The sequence below is a fragment of the Salmo salar genome, chromosome ssa27 (assembly GCF_905237065.1).
Source record: "Salmo salar chromosome ssa27, Ssal_v3.1, whole genome shotgun sequence".
NCBI classification, from domain to species: domain Eukaryota; kingdom Metazoa; phylum Chordata; class Actinopteri; order Salmoniformes; family Salmonidae; genus Salmo; species Salmo salar.
This window is the reverse complement of record NC_059468.1, coordinates 30,077,705-30,099,241: the sequence shown is the minus strand read 5'-3', so window position 1 is coordinate 30,099,241 and position 21,537 is coordinate 30,077,705. Positions and strand designations below refer to the sequence as shown.

Below are 21,537 nucleotides of genomic sequence, written 5' to 3'. Positions count from 1 at the left end.
TGTCACGTTACAGCAGAGATCCTCTATTTTCCATAAAGAGGTTATAGAAGGCCAAGAAATGGTCAGAGAGGGCACTTCCTGTATGCAATCTTCTCAGGTTTTGGCCTGCCATATGAGTTCTGTTATACTCACAGACACCATTCAAACAGTTTTAGAAACTTTAGGGTGTTTTCTATCCAAATCAAACAATTATATGCATATTCTAGTTTCTGGGCAGGAGTAATAACCAGATTAAATCGGGTACGTTTTTTTTATCCGGCCGTGAAAATACTGCCTCCTATCCTAAACAGGTTAAAATGTTTGTATTCGTGTGTGCCTGGGACACATTGTTTTGAATATTTATTACTTTTCTGTGTGTTCCCCTCCAGCTGGACTCTCCCCTCCCCCCAGTCCAGAAATTGGTTATCCCGGCTGCAGCGTTGGTGTCTGGGAGCCGCTCAATGTCCTTCAGGCCCTCTCTGACCCCCGTGGGCCTGACCCAGACCCCCGGAGGCACGGTGAGGACCCCCACCACCACCTCCAGATTAGTCACCTAATGGCTTCTAGGCATCCATACAACTACAGCCAACTTAACTATCCATGTGTTGAAGGTTACCCCCAAATCAGACTGTCTATGGCTGTTTCTACATGTTGAATTGGGACCAATTATGATGACCAGCAACTAGGGCTGGGCGATTTATCAAGTTAATTAATTTGAATGTATGTTTTGGTGTCATGTTCCAAATGCCTGTATCGCATTCATTTTTCGTTTGGTTTTATGTGTTTTTGGTCTCGTCTCCTTTGTTCTGTGTGCACTGTGCACCTTCCCACTCGCACACAGACACCAAGCCTCTGCCCTTCATCACAATGACCAAGAACTTCTTCCTCTGACAACAAGCAGTTTTAAACTCGCTCTTTGAGGTTTGGTTCAAAAGAGTAGGTCATATGGAGACAGAAACGCTTAGATGTTATTTTACTGTAATGGATGAGATGTTTGTAAATGCCTCAACTCCCAAAATGTAGAACAGAGCAGACCCTTCTAAAACGAGAGCGTCAATGAACATGATTGTGGGAAATTAATGCGCAGTTTGTCACGCGTGGCATTGCGGTGCCACGTACCTCTAGCAGCATCTTAGCCACAGGCTTATTCGCTAGCTGTCTAGTTTGTGTTTTATAAATGTGCAATGAGCATGAAAAGACGCATTTATGTAAGGAATTGCCAACTCTTTGTCATTCTTAGAAATCTCCTTATCCAGGTAGGCCGCTGGATTTCAACATCTAAACAAAGTGAACAGGCTGTTCAAACAGTTGGTGACGGACAGGAGGGTGTGTTCATAATAGTTCAACTGTCCTGTTTTTTGGTTTTTAGCAAGCAAGTTAGATCCAAGTTGGCTAGACTTTAAATACATGGGCTTGAGATTGTGACCTGTGTTAATGTTCTATAATGCCTGCTACCAGAAGTGTGTCGTCATTAGTGGATGTGCGTTGTTCAAAAATTGCATTTTCATAGACATACATGAAAGCCAGATCAGTGATTATTGCAAAAAAAGCAGGTTAAACTATTTTGATAAAATAAATAATTAAGTTATGCTTGTGGAAGGCTTATATTTAGCCTAGGTATGATTTTACAAACCCTGAATTAATTTGATTATTCCTGGCTGTTTTGAATTGCGGTGTATTGACCTTTGATTGTGAAACAAAGCTTATTTAGAGATGGGGGGGGTTATACTTTATATTGTGCATCGCACATAAGGTTGAAAAAAAATCTAGATATGATTTGTAGGCCGTATAGCCCAGCCCTACCAACTGAGACTACACACCGGGCTGATTCTTTAAAATGCATCCATAGACTGTTGGGTTGGCTGTAGTTGGATAGATGTGTAGAAGCCTTAACAAGCTGAAGTTGTTTTATTCAATATAGTTGCTTTCCAAATTACAGCCAGTCCATAGAACCAGACGTATTTATGCTTCATGTTTAACCCTACCCTTTACTCCCTCCTCTCCAGCCCACAAGACAATCCCCTCTGATTCCTGAAGCAGTGGCAGGTCCTTGTCAAAGCACAAGCAGCAGCCTGCCCACCTACCCTCTGTCCAGCACTCCTGCAACCAGCAGCACAGGGTCAGGAGGAGGGAAGATGAAGAGGGAGAGGACCAGCACAAGACCCTCGTCCAAACGACCTGAAGACGAGGTGGGTACACATCTCTTATCTATATGACCCCTTCTATTCTGTCTGGCGAGAAGTTTGTGATCCAGGCAATAAATTATTGGTTGGTTCTGAAATGTTTCTGGGTGGGTGGTTGGGTTGAAACCATTGTCTAATTGGGCAAGGCATTTATTGCCATATGCCGCTATGTGTAGTAGAGATATTCTGGTTAATGTGTAGTACTGCTAACGGTTTTCTACACTCTGACTCCTCTCTTCAGATTGCTGAGCTACCGGCCCTGCCGGCCAACACCTCAATCAGTCTGCCCAGCTTCCCCAACCCCAAGCCTGTTGTCACGACCACACCTGTCCTGGTGGAGCCCGTCATTAATGAGGTCCGTCCAGCTCCATTTGACTGTGTCCATAGGGCACCTTATTCCCTTAAAAGTGCATTACTTTTGGCCCAATAGGGCCCTGCTTAAAAGAAGTGCACTATTTTTGGTGCCATTTGGTACACGGCCATTGACTTTTAATATCTTCAGTTGGCTTTATTTCAAAGTATCCAAATGTGTTTAGTGTCCATCCTAATGACCATGAAGTCTGTCTGTCTTTCAGGTGCCACCGACTACAGCCCCCTCTACCCCTCCCTCCACACCTTTCACTTTCTCCTCCCCTATTGTCATGACAACTGCTGCTAGCCCACCGTCCTTATCCCCGTCTGTAAGTCCCGCAGCTTGAGTATACCTGCTATGATGACACTGTGACCCCCATAGAATATTGTTTCTGTTCTGACATTCAACAATGATGAGATGTTGACCATCTTCTGTCTCTTAGTCTGGATTTACCTTCAGTGCACCTGTAGTGAAAACGGGTCTGTCACTATCCAACGGGAAGATGGTCACCCCAGTCGTGGCAGCAGGTAAGCGTGGATCACTTTCGGGAATGGAACAAGATCCAAGCCTTGATGTAAAGGGAAACCAATTTCATAGCTAATGGTTGTCTTCTGTTTCCATTGGTGTCTCTGTAGTGAAGCATGTTGCCAGTGAGAGCATGGAGGAGTTTGAAGGGCCGTTTAAACCAGCCAAGATTTTGAAACAGGGCAGTGTGCTGGAGCTCCTCAAAGGACCTGGTGAGAATGACGGAAACATGAATACAGAACCTTGACGTTTCTATTAATGCTTAACCTGATCTCTCTCTTATACGACTTACAAGTCATTTGCCATCATTTGTCGTTACTTATGTAATCTGTCATGACAGTGTTGTGGCTCTTTTTTTAATGGTGGGTTTAAATGAGTGTATTTTCAAATAGTGTCTTTATATTCATTTCTGGTTTTAGGGTGGTTTTTAACCCCATCTCTTTCCCATAGGGTTTGCCGTTCCTTTTACTCAGACCTCCCCTGACCCCAAAGCCCCCCAAGAGACCCCAGCCCTGTCCACCACCACCCCCTCCCTTGGGGACTTGTTCAAAGCGCCCACAGCCTCCTTGGACTGTGACGTCTGCATGGTGAAGAATAAACCCACTGCCACAAAGTATGTGGCCTGTATGACCCCACATCCAAATTCTACTTTAGCGAAGACCGACAGTGAACACTTCACAACGCTGTCCGGGCTGGAGGGTTCCACCACTACTACTGCAGCTGGTTTTGGAGCCCTGTTCACAAAGTCTGCGGGAAGCTGGGACTGTGACACTTGTCTGGTTCAGAACAAGCCTCAAGCGGTCAAATGTGTGGCCTGTGAGACAGCCAAGCCTGGGACTGGAGTTAAAGCCACACTGACCCTGCATGCCTTCTCGGAGGCTAAGACTCTGCCCGCTGCTGCCCCCCTCTTGGGTTTCGGGGACAAGTTTAAGAAGCCGGAGGGAGCGTGGGAGTGTGACATGTGCATGGTGCAGAACAAGGCGCAGGACATCAAGTGTGTTTCCTGTATGAGCACTAAGCCAGGTAATGAGAAGAGAGAACAACCTGCTGTCTTGTTTTTTTGCTTAGTGTTTTTTTTCTCATGAAGTTGCCATTGAGAGAATTTGTCTCAATACTGCTATCTTGGCCCACTGTTCATTTTGCATCAGAAGATCTTCAAGAAAGTATTTTAAAGAAATCTGGTGCAAATGAATGTTTACATTTTTGCTTATCGCTCATATCTTCATCTACCTAACAGGAGTGACGGCAGCGACTCCATCTCTAACTCCTGCCCCTGTCAGCACCACTCCTCTACTAGGCTTTGGGGCCCAGTTCAAGAAGCCAGATGGAGCGTGGGAGTGTGACGTGTGCTGTGTTCAGAACAAGGGAGCAGACCAGGCGTGTGTGGCCTGTCAGACCCTCAAGCCTGGGGCTAAAGTAGAGCCTAAATGTACGTACAGCTGTCAACTGCCATCTTTGTGTGTTATAGAGGCTTTGTTAGAGGGCTTTGTCATTGTAGCAAGATCTTTGATATTAGTGAGGAGAGATGTGAAGCCTGAACTAGGCTAAGGAAATTTGTGATATGTTTTTTTTTTTATATATATACAGAATACTGAAGTAGTTAATTAATGTGATCCTCCGTCTCTTTCAGCATTCGGTTCCTCGTCATTTGGTATCCAGTCCTTGTCTGACACCGGCTCAGGTGGATTCAAGTTTGGCATGGGGGCGTCATCGGACTCTGCCTCTGGTTCTGGGGGCTTCAAATTCGGCGGCACCCTCTCTGACTCCTCTTCGGGGGGCTTCAAATTCGGTGCAGCTGCCTCATCAGACACCACCTCAACAGACACCAGCAGCTCTGCAGGCTTCAAATTCGGCAGCTCCACAGAGGGCTTCACGTTTGGAGCATCCACTGCTTCCACCCCTGCAGCGGACGAGGGGAAGAAGGCTGAAGCCCAGAGTATGGGTGCCGGATTCAGATTTGGCATTAGCGGTGGGATCTCGTTCGGCACTGCAGCAGCTGCTAGCACGGAGAGCAAACCCTCAGACGGAGGGTTCTTTGGACTATCAAAACCAACAACCACCACCTCTACTTTAAGCCTTCCTGTCTCTACAGAGAACGACAGTGGAGCTTCTACAGAAACTACTACCACAACAGCAGCAGCTCCTATTTTTGGGAAGCTGGCTGAGCCTCCTTCCCTGGCCACACCACTAGGGGGCAGCATATTTGAGGAATCGCTAGAGAAAGACCAGGACCCTTTCACCATTGGGAAGTCTGAGAAGGAGGCCTCTATGGGGTCTGGGTTCCTGTTCAGTGCTGCTAGTAAAGAGGCGGAGGCATCGGCTCCCCCTGGAGGCTTTTCCTTCTTTATGGTAGATCCATCTGCAGACCAGCCCAAAGCACCTACCTTCACCTTTGGGAAGCTGGCAGACAGTGAGACCCCAGCAGCAAAAGCCCCTAAGCCCTCATTCAGCTTTGGGCAAAGCGCTACAGGTGGGAGGGATACGCTGCAATAGTTAGTTCATGTTATTATTAACTCATTTTGTATTTGTCAATTCTTTAAATGGATGTTCTACTATAAAATTATTATACTTTTTTTCCTGAATGTACACTGTCTGCACCTAAACCAATCATTCTTTACTTCCATCGTTTTTGTTGTTTTTCTTGCAGATACTGCAGCCTCAAAGCCAGCGTTTGGGTTCATGGCAACCACCACCACCTCTACTTCCACCACCCCTGCCCCCAGGCTGTTTGGGCCCACCAGCAGCACTACCCCAGCCCCTATCCCGGCCCCCAGTACCTTCCTGTTCGGGCAGAGTGCCTCCAGTGAGGCCACCCCAGCCAAGTCCTTCTTGTTTGGGCAGAGCCAGGACAGCCTGCCTGCCCCTGCAGCTTCCCTGAACCCTGGCCCAGCTCAACCCTTCCTGTTTGGGTCTGGACCTAACACTGCTGCTCCCTCCTTCACTTTTGGAGCGGCCCCGCTCTCCACTGCCTCATCTACAGGTTGGTTCTTTTTAGGACTTATTTTCAAGGAACATTTTTTTTTTACACCCCGAATGTTGCCACAGGAAGGCTTTTACTAATGTGAATTGATAATGTTGTGCTTTTTCTGTTCACTTCTCTTGATCTAATGCGTGTAGCTGTTGACTGCATTGATCAATAGTTGACCCAAGATGTTTTTCCACTTAAGCGCTCTTTTTTTTTTCTTCTGTTTTTTGTTGTTGGTTGAAATGTTATCAACTTGTCTCTCTCCAGCTCCATCAGCAGCCCCTGCTCCGTTTGTATTCAGCCCTGCCTCCTCCTCTGGCTTTGGGTCGGGACAAGCTCCTACCTTTGGTCAGGGTACCTCCCAGCCCAATGCCCCTGCGTTTGGTTCTCCCGCCCCGTCCCCCTTCCCTGCCACGGCCTCCCAGCCCCCTGCCTTCGGGGGGAAGGCCAACTCTGTCCCTGTGTTCGACCAGCAAGCCAACTCCACGCCCGCTTTTGGCTCATCCGCCACACCAGGTGGGTTGCTACGGTCACTTTCTGGGTTTGTTTTGTGTATGTACAGAGCCTTTAGAAAGTATTCACACCCTTTGACTTTTTCCACATTTTGTTCCAGCCTGAATTTAAAATGGATTAAATTGATTTTGTGTCACTGGCCTGCACACAATACTCCATAATGTTATTCAAAATGTTAATTAAATGAATTAAAAATGAAAAGCTGAAATGTCGAGTCAATAAGTATTCAAACACTTTATGGCAAGCATAGAGTAAACATGAGCTTAACGTGTCACATAATAAACATGGTCATCTCTGTACCTCACACATACAAACCCCACACATATATGTAAGGTCCCTCAGTCAAGCAGTGAATTTGAAACCTATTCAACTACAAAGACCAGGGAAGTTTTCCAATGCTTCGCAAAGAAGAACAGTTACAGTTTAATGGCTGTGATCGGAGAAAACTGAGGATGGATCAACAACATTGTAGTTACTCCACAATACTAACCTAAATGACAGAGCGAAAAGAAGGAAGCCTATACAGAATAAGAAATATTCCAAAACGTGTCCTGTTTGCAATAAGGCAGTAAAGTAAAACTGCTAAATATGTGGCAAAGAAATTAACTTTCCCTCTATTATTCGTAGCTGTCTATTTACCACCACAAACCGATACTGGCACTAAGACCGCACTCAACCAGCTATATAAGTCCATAAGCAAACAATAAAATGGTCATCCAGAGGCGGCGCTCCTAGTGGCCGGGGACTTTAATGCAGGCAAAACTGAAATCCATTTCACCTCGTTTCTACCAGCATGTCACGTGGAACCAGAGGGGGGGGAAACTCTAGACCACCTTTACTCCACACACAGAGACTCATACAAAGCTATCCCTCACCCTCCATTTGTTAAATCTGACCATAATTCTGTCCTCCTGATTTCCTGCTTACAAGCAAAAATTAAAGCAGGAAGTGACTTGCTCAGTACGAAAGTGGTCAGATAATGCGGATGCTACTCTACAGGACTGTTTTGATAGCAAAGACTGGAATATGTTCCAGGTTTCATCCAATGGCATTGAGGAGTATACCACCTCAGTCAGGCTTCATCAATAAGTGCATCAACGACGTCGTCGCCACAGTGACTGTATGCACATATCCCAAACAGAAGTCATGGATTACAGGCAACATCTGCATCTAGCTAAAGGCTAGAGCTGCCGTTTTCAAGGAGCGGGACACTAATCCAGACGCTTCTAAGAAATCCCTCTACGCCCTCCGACTAACCATCAAACAGGCAACGCGGCAATACAGGATTAAGATTGAATCCTACTACACCGGCTCTGATGCTTGTCGGATGAGGCAGGGCTTGAAAACTATTACGGACTACAAAGGGAAACCCAGCCGCGAGCTGCCCAGGCGAGCTAAATGTCTTTTTTATGCTCGCTTCGAGGCAAGGAACATTGAAGCATGCTTGAGAGCACCAGCTGTTCCGGATGACTGTGATTATGCTCTCGGTAGCCGATGTGCGCAAGACCTTTAAACAGGTCAACATTCACAAGGCTACGGGGACAGACGGATTACCAGGACATGTACTCAAAGCATGCACGAACCAAATGGCAAGTGTCTTCGCTGACATTTTCAACCTTTCCCTGACCGAGTCTGTAATATCTACATGTTTCAAGCAGACCAACATAGTCCCTGTGCCCAAGGAAGCAAAGGTAACCTGCGTAAATGATTACTGCCCGTAGCACTTGCTTCGGTAGCCATGAAGTGCTTTGAAATGCTGGCATGGCTTACATCAACAGCATCATCTCAAATACCCTAGACCCACTCCAATTCGCATACTTGCCCCAACAGATCCACAGATGACGCAATCTCAATCACACTCCACAATGCCCTTTCCCACCTGGATAAAAGGAACACCTATGTGAGAATGCTGTTCATTGACAACAGCTCAGCGTTCAACACGATAGTGCCCACAAAGCTCGTCACTAAGCTAAGGACCCTGGGACAAAACACCTCCCTCTGCTTCTGGATCCTGCACTTCCTGACGGGCCACCCCCAGGTGGTAAGGGTAGGCAACAACACATCTGCCACACTGATGATCAACATTCGTGCCCCTCGGGTGTGTGCTTAGTCCCCTCCTGTACTCCCTGTTCACCCACGACTGTGTGGCCAAACACTACTCCAACACTAACTTTGCTGACGACACAAGTCTTAAGCCTGATCACTGACAACGATGAGACGGCCTATAGGGAGGTGGTCAGAGACCTGGCAGTGTGGTGCCAGGACAACAACCTCTCCCTCAATGTGAGCAAGACAAAGGAGCTGATCGTGGATTACAGGAAAAGGCCGGCTGAACAGGCCCCATTCACATCGACGGGGCTGTAAGTCTACAGCCCCGTCGATGTGAATGGGGCCTGTTCAGCCGGCCTTTTCCTGTAATCCACGATCGTTACCGATACCTCCTGTGTATAGCTTCGTTATTTATTTTTTACTTTATTTGGTAAATATTTTCTTAACTCTTTAACTGCACTGTTGGTTAAGGTCTTGTAAGTAAGCATTTCGTGGTAAGGTCTACACCTGTTGCATTTGACGCATGTGACAAATAATGCTTTGTATTTCAAATCAAATTTTATGTTTTGGGCAAACACATCACTGACACCCACTCATCATATTTTCAAGTGTGGTGGCGGCTACATGTTATGGGTTTGCTTGTCATTGGCAAGGAGTGTTTTTATTATGAAAATAAATGGAATAGAGCTCAGCAAAAGCTAAATCTTAGAGGGAAACCTAGTCAGCTTTCCAACAGACACTGGGAGACATTCATATTTCAGCAGGACAATAACCTAAAACAAGGCCAAATATACACAAGTTGCTTACCTAGACAACAGCGAATGTTCTTTAGTAGCCTAGTTAGCTTTGACTTAAATCAGCTTGAAAATCTATGGCAAGACATGAAAATTGCTGTCTAGCAATGATCAACAACCAACTTGACGTTGCACAATCCAGGGTTGCAAAGTGCTTAGATTTACACAGCTGTAAAAGCTGCCAAATTTGCTTCTTAAGTATTGACTCAGGAGTGTGAATGTGTAAATAAGATTTCTGTATTTCATTTTCAATACATTAGCAAAAATGTTAACATGTTTTCTCTTTTGTCATTGAGGTATTGTGTGTCGATGAGTGAAAATATTTTGAATTCAGGCTATAACACAATGTGGAATAATTCAAGGGGTATGAATATATTCTGAAGCCAATACAAAAACAAGTGCCATTTAAGATATATTTTTTTAACTACATTTTACTAAGTCTGAGTAGGTAGATTGCTTTTGAATCATCCTATCACGCAACGTTAAAGATTCAACTTAAAGATTCACCCGATGTCCATGGTTTTACCAGGTGGTGGTTTCCAGTTTGGAGGAGTCAGTGCGTTCGGCACGTCCAGTAACAGCACAGGGGTGTTTGCTTTCGGAGGGGCACCAGGAGGGTCCACCGCCCCTTCTGCCACGCCCTCCATGGCACCCCAACCCAGTGCACCTGGAGGTGGCTTTAACTTTATTGGGTGAGTCCAACAGCTCCAACTCCTGAAAAAGGGACGGGTGAATTTGGGCCAATCCTATGTAAATACAGTGGTATTTATATGCTCTCAGAGTTTTTGCCTTCCCTGGTTTAGTGCTTCAGGTGTTAGTCCCAAGTCATTGCATATAACACACGTGTAATATATACAGTGGGGAGAACAAGTATTTGATACCCTGCCGATTTTCCAGGTTTTCCTACTTACAAAGCATGTAGAGGTCTGTCATTTTTATCATAGGTACAACTTCAACTGTGAGAGACGGATTCTAAAACAAAAATCCAGAAAATCACATTTGTATGATTTTTAAGTAATTAATTTGCATTTTATTGCATGACATAAGTATTTGATACATCAGAAAAGCAGAACTTAATATTTGGTACAGAAACCTTTGTTTGCAATTACAGAGATCATATGTTTCCTGTAGTTCTTGACCAGGTTTGCACACACTGCAGCAGGGATTTTGGCCCACTCCTCCATACAGACCTTCTCCAGATCCTTCAGGTTTCGGGGCTGTCGCTGGGCAATAGACTTTCAGCTCCCTCCAAAGATTTTCTATTGGGTTCAGGTCTGGAGACTGGCTAGGCCACTCCAGGACCTTGAGATGCTTCTTACGGAGCCACTCCTTAGTTGCCCTGGCTGTGTGTTTCGGGTCGTTGTCACACTGGAAGACCCAGCCACGACCCATCTTCAATGCTCTTACTGAGGGAAGGAGGTTGTTGGCCAAGATCTCGCGATACATGGCCCCATCATCCTCCCCTCAATACGGTGCAGTCGTCCTGTCCCCTTTGCAGAAAAGCATCCCCAAAGAATGATGTTTGCACCTCCATGCTTCACGGTTGGGATGGGTTTCTTGGGGTTGTACTCATCCTTCTTCTTCCTCCAAACACGGAGAGTAGAGTTTAGACCAAAAAGCTCTATTTTTGTCTCATCAGACCACATGACCTTCTCCCATTCCTCCTCTGGATCATCCAGATGGTCATTGGCAAACTTCAGACGGGCCTGGACATGCGCTGGCTTGAGCAGGGGGACCTTGCGTGCGCTGCAGGATTTTAATCCATGACGGCGTAGTGTGTTACTAATGGTTTTCTTTGAGACTGTGGTCCCAGCTCTCTTCGGGTCATTGACCAGGTCCTGCCGTGTAGTTCTGGGCTGATCCCTCACCTTCCTCATGATCATTGATGCCCTACGAGGTGAGATCTTGCATGGAGCCCCAGACCGAGGGTGATTGACCGTCATCTTGAACTTCTTCCATTTTCTAATAATTGCGCCAACAGTTGTTGCCTTCTCACCAAGCTGCTTGCCTATTGTCCTGTAGCCCATCCCAGCCTTGTGCAGGTCTACCATTTTATCCCTGATGTCCTTACACAGCTCTCTGGTCTTGGCCATTGTGGAGAGGTTGGAGTCTGTTTGATTGAGTGTGTGGACAGGTGTCTTTTATACAGGTAACGAGTTCAAACAGGTGCAGTTAATACAGGTAATGAGTGGAGAACAGGAGGGCTTCTTAAAGAAAAACTAACAGGTCTGTGAGAGCCGGAATTCTTACTGGTTGGTAGGTGTCAAATACTTATGTCATGCGATAAAATGCAAACTAATTACTTAAAAATCATACAATGTGATTTTCTGGGTTTTTGTTTTAGAATCCGTCTCTCACAGTTGAAGTGTACCTATGATAAAAATTACAGACCTCTACATGCTTTGTAAGTAGGAAAACCTGCAAAATCAGCAGTGTATCAAATACTTGTTCTCCCCACTGTAATTGTGATGATGTTGATAATAATTAGATACAAATCGATGCCTTTTTGTACCGAACATCTGCAAGTTATTGGATGTGCGCACGCTAAGTTTGAATTGTGTGTTGATTACGTCTTATCCCCTACTACAGGTCAACAAAGAGCACCACTTTCACTGCAGCCCCTGCAGGACAGAACTCAATCGCTAGACGCAAGATCAAAACAGCTGTCCGGCGTAAGAAGTAAAACATCCATCAGACTAGACTTGACCCTTCGAGCATAGACGGGACTACTTCCTCTGTACAAACACTGAACTACTTAGCATGTAAAGAAGCTCTGGTGAAGCCCCCATCTGGAGATGAATGGGTGATACTCGGGTGGGTGGGGGGGTGCTAGACCCCAGAGCTACTAGAAAGCGGGACCCTCCTACAGGGCAGGTGTCAGGCTTAAAAAATAAACTGCTAATGAACCTACAGTGTGATGACGACAACAACACAATCAAACGAGAAACTTCTGCTTAACAACACCTCCAAATGTCTAGAACATTGTCGTGACTTTTTGTAATTAAAATGCAAAAACTGAAAGTTGACAGTGAAAAAATCGTACTGTTAAGTTGATTAGTATGGGTGATCAGGTTATGAACTGCGAAAGTTAATGCAGAGATTAATAAGAGCTGTGGTGCGAATTCCAAATGGAAACCTACTCCCTATGTAGTGAACTTTAGTTTAACCTGTGAGTTTGAAGCAGTGCACATCATTGGGTCGGGAATAGGGTACTATTGGAGACGTAGACAGTGTCTATGGCGTGTATGCTGTTTGAACATGTTTCTGTGTACTGAATGACGCGTGCTTGTTTTCTGTATAGAGATTTGAGTTGTTTGGTTTCAGTGTGTGTGTGTGTGTGTGTGTGTGTGTGTAAACTGAACGAAAGTGTCATGTGTGGTAGTGGCTGGTTGAGGCTCACAGTTGTAGGTGAGAAGCTTATGAATGTGTTTAAATGGAGGCAGTGAGGAGGGTGGGGAAGAGAGGACCGTTACCCCAGCACTGTAGAGATTGGGGCTGGAGACCGACTCCTGAAATATCATCCTTAGGACTTTGTAAATCTGTAGTTCCACATCTGTTCACTGTTCTTACTACTTTTTTAACCCCTTTGTCGCTCCATCTCCTTTATTCTCATTTTCTCTTGTGCCCTCTTTCTCTTCCCTTTTATTCTTATTCATGTTCTCTCCCTTCACCACCTCCTGCCGCTCTCTTAATTGGCCTTTGAACATTATAACCTGTAAATAGTAACTTGCTTTTTTTTTTATCTGTGAAGTTGAATTTGTGTGTTAAACCAACTCTGCATTCAGCATTTTGTCATTAGAATTTATTATGTAAATCCCTATATTCAAAGTTGCCTGAAATCCATTAAAAAAAATTAAATGCATATTGGGATCCTTTGAAGACTAAAGGTATATTGGCATTTCTGATCCACTTTTGTTTGGACCAAAACCAGTATTGTACAAAGTATTAGTATATATTTTTATATTGCTTGTTTAAATGGACTAGGGTGACTTTGGATAATAAGGAAGTCGATTTAATTTTAAAGCCATGATTGTTACTGGATTAGTAATAAAATAAGATCCATGGGTAATTGCTGTCAATAAAACTATAATATGTAATTAACATGTTGTGATTTCTTTCCCACAAAATAATAGGCGGCAGTGGTTAGAGCGTTGGGCCAGTAACCGAAAGGTTGCTGGATCGAGTCCCAGACCTGACAGACAAGGTATAATTCTGTATTTCTGCCCCTGAACAAGGCAGTTAACCCACTATTCCCCGGTAAGCTTCATTGTAAATAAGAATTTGTTCTTAACTGACTTGCCTAGTTAAATAAAGGTTCAGTAAGAAATTAGTTACTTTTATAACGAGTCATATACCAGAATTGAGGAGAACGTGAACAAAAACGAAATAAGTTGTACGAAAATAGGTTTATTTTTTTCATCGCAGAACATCAAAGGCGCATTACCCACTTTGTAAAAAAAAAAATATATAGTTAGGCCTATCTAACTGAACAAGAACGTTGGATATATTTTCTCCATAAGTATTTACAGATTGATTTTCCTCCTGTTTTCTACTCCAGTCCCCCAGTATTTCGGCACCACGCCGTTGCGCTGTGGGCAGTACCGGCGTGTGTGAGCGTTGTCTCCGGTGCCGCCACACATAGGACAAATGTAGCTCCTCAGAATGGGGCAGATGACTTTGCTGTCTTTGGATTTCAGTTTGTGGCTCCGGAAGATCTCTGCCGTTTCTCCATTTTGCTTGCAGAAGCCGCAGTAATCACCGGAAGCCAGGCTGTGGCTCGTGTTGCCTGAAATGCTGCTTGCAGAACTCAGGCTCTCAGTCCCGATGGAATTCAGACGAAACCACTGTTGGTCCTGGCGACCGGTCTGGTGGTCCTCTGCGTCCGGCCCGTGCTCCTTTAACTGGGTACAGGTGGTCGCTGTCCGATCTGCAACGTCACACAGTTTCTCCAGCAGCCTCCCTAGGTTCATATAGTCATGCCACATGTCGAAATAATGGGTTGGGGCGAGGCTGCTCTCAGCCATTAGGTTTCTTTGCATTGTTGTAATCTTCCCGGAAATCATGTACACGCTTCTGGAACTCTGCATCAATAATGTTTGTGGCCTGGAAGCATTCCAGCAATTTATAGTAGCCTAGTGGCCCGGGCCAAACATTTTAGGAATGTAGCTTGTCTAGTCGGAGGGGCGGTATGCTTGCGAAGTGTGTCTGCCCAAGGGACTGGCCCCAGCCAGGTGGTAAACATTGCCACGTGCAGTTATTGTTTTGACTAACTTTTTCAAGCAGCAACACATGAGTAGACATTGAGCTGTCTGTCAGAATTAAAGGTTTGAAGGTCATTCTGTTTGATGTTGCCATACTCTCTCTTTATAGTTATGCAGTGTTTTAACACAGATTTTTAACACGGTACACCAAACGAGGAAGCTTGTATGCAGATTTTAAATGTATATATGTAGGACCATTTTATTCCCATATTGTGTAGCTTAATAGGGTTTCGGTAGAACAGGTTAAATCGAATTGAAGTGGTCCCTTTTGTCAATTTGCATTCATATTCTCCTTAATGCATTCTCAAAGTTGCATGAACAATAACCTATAGTCTTATGCATTTAAAGCCAACATTGTGTAGCAAATGCTTCAACTGTGCATTGGTGCTGGAATTCCAGATTATTACAGCAAATGTGTTGATATGTCAGTTATATGAATAGAGTGATCAATAAGGCCCTGAGGGTTTAAACTTTAAAGGTCAATGGGTATCTTCTTGATTTTGTTTTGCAGCTGCACATGGAGCCTCATTTATGTCTAGACGGAGGATGACTAGACTGAGGTCTGGTCAGAAACATAGTATCACATTTAGGCTTCTTAGCGTTTTGACTGCATGCATGCAAACCCTCATGTATTGTCCACCAGCTTGCATGTGTTCCTTACATTGACACAGTTGACCATGTGCAGTGAGAAAAAAATGACAATGTTATAAAATCATTGATAGGTGCCAGTACAACTGCAAACATTGTACTCTGTTGTGACCCTGCACCATTCTGTTTTCAACATACAATATGTTTACTGGCTTACTTGGGATGTCAGAAGTTGTTTTGTCACGGACTGTATAGTTCCAATAGAGGGTTCCAAGTGATTCTGAAGAGTTTTGAAATTTGCCACATTTCACTTTTGTCTTTGCTAATAAGCTGCTCCACGTTCAAGCTCTTTGCTATATTCTTCTGTCATTTTTATAAGTTTGAATTCATGTGGTAAGTGATTTATTTTGGAAGTGGTTTGATGCATTCTCCTGTTAGTAAAGGCTTAATACCATTTTAGGCACGGACTGTGAAATCTGATAAAATGTTTTTCACTCTAAGAAGTGGACATGAAGAAGCCAGTGTTGGTACAAATTGCATAAAAATGACAACCTTTTAGCTACAAGTCAATAATTGTCCAGTTGGTAGAATTTGAAAAATGCAAGATATTACTGAACAAAATATAAATGCAACATGTAAAGTGTTGGTCCCATGTTTCATGAGCTGAAATAAAAGATCCCAGAAATATTCCATATGCACAAAAAGCTAATTTCTCTCAATTTTGTGCACAAATGTGTTTACATCCCTGTTAGTCTGCATTTCTCCTTTGACAAGATCATCCTGACAGGTGTGGCATATCAAGAAGCTGTTTAAACAGCATGATCATTCCACAGGTGCACCTTGTGCTGGGGACAGGGATACTCTGGAGTGGGAGAACGGCAGGTGTTTAGATCTCCTGGTCCTTGCCATGTTTATTCATCTGCCGTGCAGTTGGGACCTGCCTTGTGATCACTTGGCATTTCTGTAAATATTTACACTGTTGTGAAACGTGCAGTAAGCCTGACGGAGACCTAAAGAGTTCTACATAAGAAATCCACATAAGATTTCCACTCAGTTCAGTTGTGAAAGGTCTATAAAACAGACTAGAAAAGGATAGTCATGTAAAACAATGTTTTCTTGTGCTTAGTAGCCTTAGTGATGCTGATGAAATAAGGTGACTGACCTTTGAACTGTCCCCAGGTGACAGACAGTGGTGGGCCTGGTCAAGGAGATGCAGAAGGTGGAGAGACTGGTCATGAACTCTGAGCAGCAGCTGGCCCACACCGAGCAGCAGCTGGCCCACACCGAGCAGCAGCTGGCCCACACCGAGCAGCAGCTGGCCCACACCGAGCAGCAGCTGGCCCAAAGGGCCAACTACGAGCTCTGCATGGACCAGGTCTGTCTGTCCCTGTCTAGCCTGCTGGTCAGCCTGCCTGTCTGTCTTGTCTGTATGTCACTTGCCTTATCTCATCCTATAATAGTTTCATGGTAACAATACAATGTTAATTGTTGTCAGTATGTGTGTGGCTGCCCTAACCCAGTGCTTCTACCCCTCCAGCCCCACATTGGTCTTCTGCAAGAGACCAAGAACCTGAAGAAATTACTCCTTTCTGCGAGTGATCCCTCGACAGTAGTGAAGAAGACAAATGAATCTGCTAAAACGTACCTTCTCTGGAACTAAGTGACTGTTCTATGAGAGCAACACCACACACACCTCAATATCGCCTCCTTGTGGTTGTGGGTATGAAAGACCATTGAGTTTTTTTTGTCTTGAAAAAAGTTGACTTGACTAAATGAACATAACACACTTAAATGCTCGATAGCTATCTATCTGTAACCTGACATACAGGAAAACTCTGGAGGCCATGCATATGCGGCTAAGAGCCAGGCGTTGGACATCGACAGGAGGTTTGTCTGCATCTCCTGCCCCTGTGTGGAACCACCGTGGTCACTGCCAACACAGGAACGCCTGGCCCTGCTTTCTCCTCCCAGAGCATATATTAAATATTTCTATTTCATAAAAGTATTTTTTTCTTATGTGCTATTTTAAATTTCAAGTCACGTAATTGGTTGGAGTCAACCTGCTTGCACAGGGGCCCCTAAGAAGACTAAGAACGATTTGGAAGGGGATTTATATAAAGGACAATGGATTTGCTGTTGTTTTTGTGGTCACCCTGACAACTACTGGCCTTAAACCGGGTCAGATGTATTGTAGCAACGTGCCATGGTAACGCACAGAGTCCACGGCGACATGGGTCGCTCTGTCTTGGAAAGTGAAGGAACCCGACTGCTTGAGAGGGTCCTTATGCGTCAATATCCCGCGTAATTCTCAAACTGTAGAACCTCTAGCCGAAAGCTTTTCTATTGGAAATAAATATTGGATGCGGCAGCTCGAGAATCGTGGTAGGCTACAGACAGTTCCTCAATCCTGTTATTTAAAACTATATCACAATGTTAGACTGGTCTTTTGAAAGTTGGAGGTTTAGATAATGTTAATGGAATGACACACATTCGGCGTTGCAAGTGGCGCTGTTTTCTGCTCCAGAGTGAGTCGAAGGCGATCCTTTCATCCGCTGTCACGATTCTAAAATCAACCAAACTATTCGGCTTCCATTGAACAATACAGATGACACGCCTTTTAATGCTTTATCTAATATAGTAATAGGCAACATTTTATACTGAAAAAAATATAAACGCAATATGTAAAGTGTTGGTTTCATGAGCTGAAATAAAAGATCCCAGAAATGTTTCATATGCAAAAAACGCGTATTTTCCTCTCAAATTTTGTGCACAAATTTGCTTACATCCCTGTTAGTGAGCATTTGTCCTTTGCCAAGATAATCCATCCACCTGACAGGTGTGACAGATCAAGAAGCTGATTAAACAGCATGATCATTACACAGGTGTACCTTGATCTGGGGACAATAAAAGGCCACTAAAATGTGCAGTTTTGTTACACAACACAATGCCACAGATGTCTCAATTTTTGAGGGAGAGTGCAATTGGCATGCTGACTGCAGGAATGTCCACCAAAGCTGTTGCCAGATAATTTAATGTTAATTTCTCTACCATAATCTGCCTCCAACTTCGTTTTAAAGAATTTGGCAGTACATCCAACCGTCCCTACAACCACAGACCACGTGTAACCACGCCACCCCAGGACCTCCACATTTAGCTTCTTCACCTACAGGATGGTCTTAGACCAGCCACCCGGACAGCTGATGAAACAGGAGTATTTCTGTTTGTAATAAAGCTCTTTTGGGGAAAACCTTATTCTGATTGGCTGGGCCTAGCTCCCCAGAGGGTGGGCCTATGCCTCCCAGGCCCACCCATGGCTGTGCACCTGCCCAAATCAAATTTATTTTTATATAGCCCTTCGTACATCAGCTGATATTCTCAAAGTGCTGTACAGAAACCCAGCCTAAAACCCCAAACAGCAAGCAAAGCATGTGAAAGAAGCATGGTGGCTAGGAAAAACTCCCTAGGAAAAACTCCCTAGAAAGGCCAAAAACCTAGGAAGAAACCTAGAGAGGAACCAGGCTATGAGGGGTGGCCAGTCCTCTTCTGGCTGTGCAGGGTGGATATTATAACAGAACATGGTCAAGATGTTAAAATGTTCATAAATGACCAGCATGGTCAAATAATAATAATCATAGTAGTTGTCGAGGGTGCAACAAGCACGTCCGGTGAACAGGTCAGGGTTCCATAGCCGCAGGCAGAACAGTTGAAACTGGAGCAGCAGCACGGCCAGGTGGACTGGGGACAGCAAGGAGTCATCATACCAGGTAGTCCTGAGGCATGGTCCTAGGGCTCAGGTCCTCCGAGAGAAAGAGAGAATTAGAGAGAGCATATTTAAATACACACAGGACACCGGATAAGACAAGAGAAATACTCCAGATGTAACAGACTGACCCTAGCCCCCCGACACATGCCCAGTCATGTGAAATCCATAGATTAGGGCCTAATCAATTTATTTAAATTGACTGATTTCCTTATATGAGCTGTAACTCAGTAAAATCGTTAATTGTTGCATGTTGTGTTATTATTTTTGTTCAGTATATTTTTAAGCACATTTAGGACATTGCCACTGTGTATTTACCTCATATAAGTGACTTTAATTCCTCCCAACAGGATGACACTGGGAGTAGACAAGGCAGTAGGGGTGACTCTGCAGTGTCAGAGTTCACCACAGACAGTGGAGTGGTCCTGTACACTGGAGAGGTCCCCACCTTACCACGGGCTGTACCCTGGAAACTACCACCACTTGTGTGTGTGTGTGTGTGTGTGTAAAAGAGTGTATGCTTGTCAGAGACCTTGTGTGTGTCCCACTCCCAGCCCACATCCCTAGCCTGGTTCATGAGAGTGGTGAGAGACCCAGGTCCAGTGAAATCCTGGAGCAGCTGCTTATCCCAGGGAGAGGGCCAGCGGGGCGGCATACAACATGGTGGGTACCGGCGGGGCAGAGCAAAGTGTAGTCTTTTGTAGCCTCAGACCGCTATAGTGGTGTCAGAATCAAACACAGAATAAAACACACACTCCTGCTAGTGGTGGTAGTTTTCTGGGTACAACCCCAGTAAGGTGGGGACCTTCAGTGAGAGGATGAGTTCCATAATCTCTTGTCATTTTAAGACTGGGGCTTTGTTTGGGTAGTCTTTTGATTAGTGTTCTGATTATTTATAAAACTGCTGCCATCTTATGGTAAGTGAGTGCATAACTGATTGAATATGCCAAGGACAGTAACGCTATTGAAGAGATGGTATTTTTTTTGTTAATTACACTAATTACAATATATGAGTGTCTACCTAATATCTGTTGTTGGTGTGTGTATTCACTCATGGTTAAATTGCTGTGTGTGTGTATTGTCCAATTGTTGACACAGAGGCACCCTCACCAGGCGTCTCTGAAGATCAGGAGGGACCAGTCTGTCACCAGCTAAGAGGACATGGAGGAGTTGATGAGGCAGGCCAAGGAGAGACGTAACAAGCTGAGAAATATATAAGTGGCCTATGAAGAGCTAGTGATTATGACATCATGAAAAATATGAATGTTAGGTGAGGGAATAGGGGAAAACTGGGTTTAGGGGGTTAAACGGGGACCAACTTGAAATACATTTGCCTTGAATATGACCTGTGCTCATAGCCAGCTTCAGACTACACACATACTCTTTCATCACTCTGCATTTCTTTGTTTTCTCTTTCAGGTCAAAGAGGAGGAGCTGAAGGTGAGCCCAAGGACTAAGTCAGCTGGTGTCTGTGGCCCAGACACTGCAGGGATAACCGGAGAGGGGGACGTAGTCACCCCTGTGGAGGTCCTCCAGACCTCTGAGACCCCACCCAGCCTGACAGGGATCCAGCAGGACCCCCCGGATACCGACCCACCCCAAACCCAGAGAGGAGGGAGTGGAGGGGTCAGGGAGAGTGGAATTCAGAAGTGGGGTCAGTGGGCAGCTTCTCTTAACCTCTCTGGAGATGGAGAAATGACTCCACGTTTCATCAGACTGAGCAAACTGTGGAGACGTTCTAGCACCTGCCTGGGAGCACCTTATTCATGTATTCGTGTGTCTGAGAACAGAAGGATGGATAAAATGAGGGAAGTAGAAAATGGAAAATAGGGGTGAAATACTAGAAGAGGATAGAGAAAATGAGCGAGGGAGAGGGTCATTATTATTATAAAAACATTGTAAATTAACCAAAAAATAAATCCTGAGATTTATTTTCCATTCATTTATAAAGATTAAGGGATTTCCCCCCCACTTTATGTCGCCATGATGAACGTTTCGTTGAAAGCTGTTTTGAACACAAGATGGCACTGTTTCCATGGAATTCAATTACTCTCCAGCACTGTTCAGTATCGCAAATTTACAGGTTTTTGGTGTCATCATACACTACCAGTCAAAAGTTTTAGAACACCTACTCATTCAAGGATTTTTATTTATGTTTTCTATTTTCTACATTGTAGAATAATAGTGAAGACATCAACACTATGAGAACACATGGAATCATGAAATAACCAAAAAAGTGTTAAACAAATCAAAATATATTTTATATTTGAGTTTCTTCAAATAGCCACCCTTGCCTTGATGACGGCTTTGCACACTCTTGACATTCTCTCAACCAGCTTCACCTGGAATGCTTTTCCAACAGTTAAGGAGTTCCCACATATGCTGAGCACTTGTTGGCTGCTTTTCCTTCACTCTGCGGTCCGACTCATCCCAAACCATCTCAATTGGTTGAGGTTGGGTGATTGTGGAGGCCAGGTCATCTGATGCAGCACTCCATCAGTCTCCTTCTTGGTCAAATAGCCCTTACACAGCCTGGAGGTGTGTTGGGTCATTGTCCTATTGAAAAAC

General features: G+C 44.6%; 2 protein-coding genes and 1 long non-coding RNA gene across 5 annotated transcripts in view; 2 read left to right on the top strand and 1 right to left on the bottom strand.

Annotated features, from left to right (window-relative positions):
• Positions 1-13,461, top strand: part of LOC106588909 (nuclear pore complex protein Nup153) — a 31,906-nt gene extending 18,445 nt beyond the window's left edge. For 2 of the 3 annotated variants that reach the window (XM_014178456.2, XM_014178455.2), the window contains exons 9-21: positions 369-497; positions 1,986-2,168; positions 2,404-2,517; positions 2,738-2,842; positions 2,957-3,041; positions 3,150-3,251; positions 3,490-4,062; positions 4,277-4,468; positions 4,670-5,509; positions 5,687-6,019; positions 6,272-6,520; positions 9,890-10,052; positions 11,950-13,461. In XM_014178456.2, the coding sequence (XP_014033931.2) occupies positions 369-497; positions 1,986-2,168; positions 2,404-2,517; positions 2,738-2,842; positions 2,957-3,041; positions 3,150-3,251; positions 3,490-4,062; positions 4,277-4,468; positions 4,670-5,509; positions 5,687-6,019; positions 6,272-6,520; positions 9,890-10,052; positions 11,950-12,043 (3,162 nt within the window). In that variant the 3' untranslated portion in view covers positions 12,044-13,461. Of the gene's footprint in view, positions 1-368; positions 498-1,985; positions 2,169-2,403; positions 2,518-2,737; positions 2,843-2,956; positions 3,042-3,149; positions 3,252-3,489; positions 4,063-4,276; positions 4,469-4,669; positions 5,532-5,686; positions 6,020-6,271; positions 6,521-9,889; positions 10,053-11,949 lie in introns of those variants that run through there. The other variant, XM_014178457.2, reaches the window with a different exon arrangement.
• Positions 13,462-13,883: 422 nt separating this feature from the next.
• Positions 13,884-14,345, bottom strand: nanos2 (nanos homolog 2). Its single transcript, XM_045709524.1, has one exon. The coding sequence runs from the start codon at positions 14,343-14,345 to the stop codon at positions 13,884-13,886; it is 462 nt and encodes a 153-aa protein (XP_045565480.1).
• A 4,741-nt stretch (positions 14,346-19,086) lies between these two features.
• Positions 19,087-21,178, top strand: LOC106588911 (uncharacterized). The gene is made up of 3 exons (XR_001324730.2): positions 19,087-19,632; positions 20,068-20,239; positions 20,389-21,178. It is a non-coding gene; the product is annotated as an uncharacterized lncRNA (long non-coding RNA).
• Positions 21,179-21,537: the final 359 nt, after the last annotated feature.

What these genes read in the sequence shown, in the direction of transcription:
- nanos2 (XM_045709524.1), bottom strand. Translation starts at nt 14,345, where the DNA reads ATGTGGCATGACTATATGAACCTAGGGAGGCTGCTGGAGAAACTGTGT.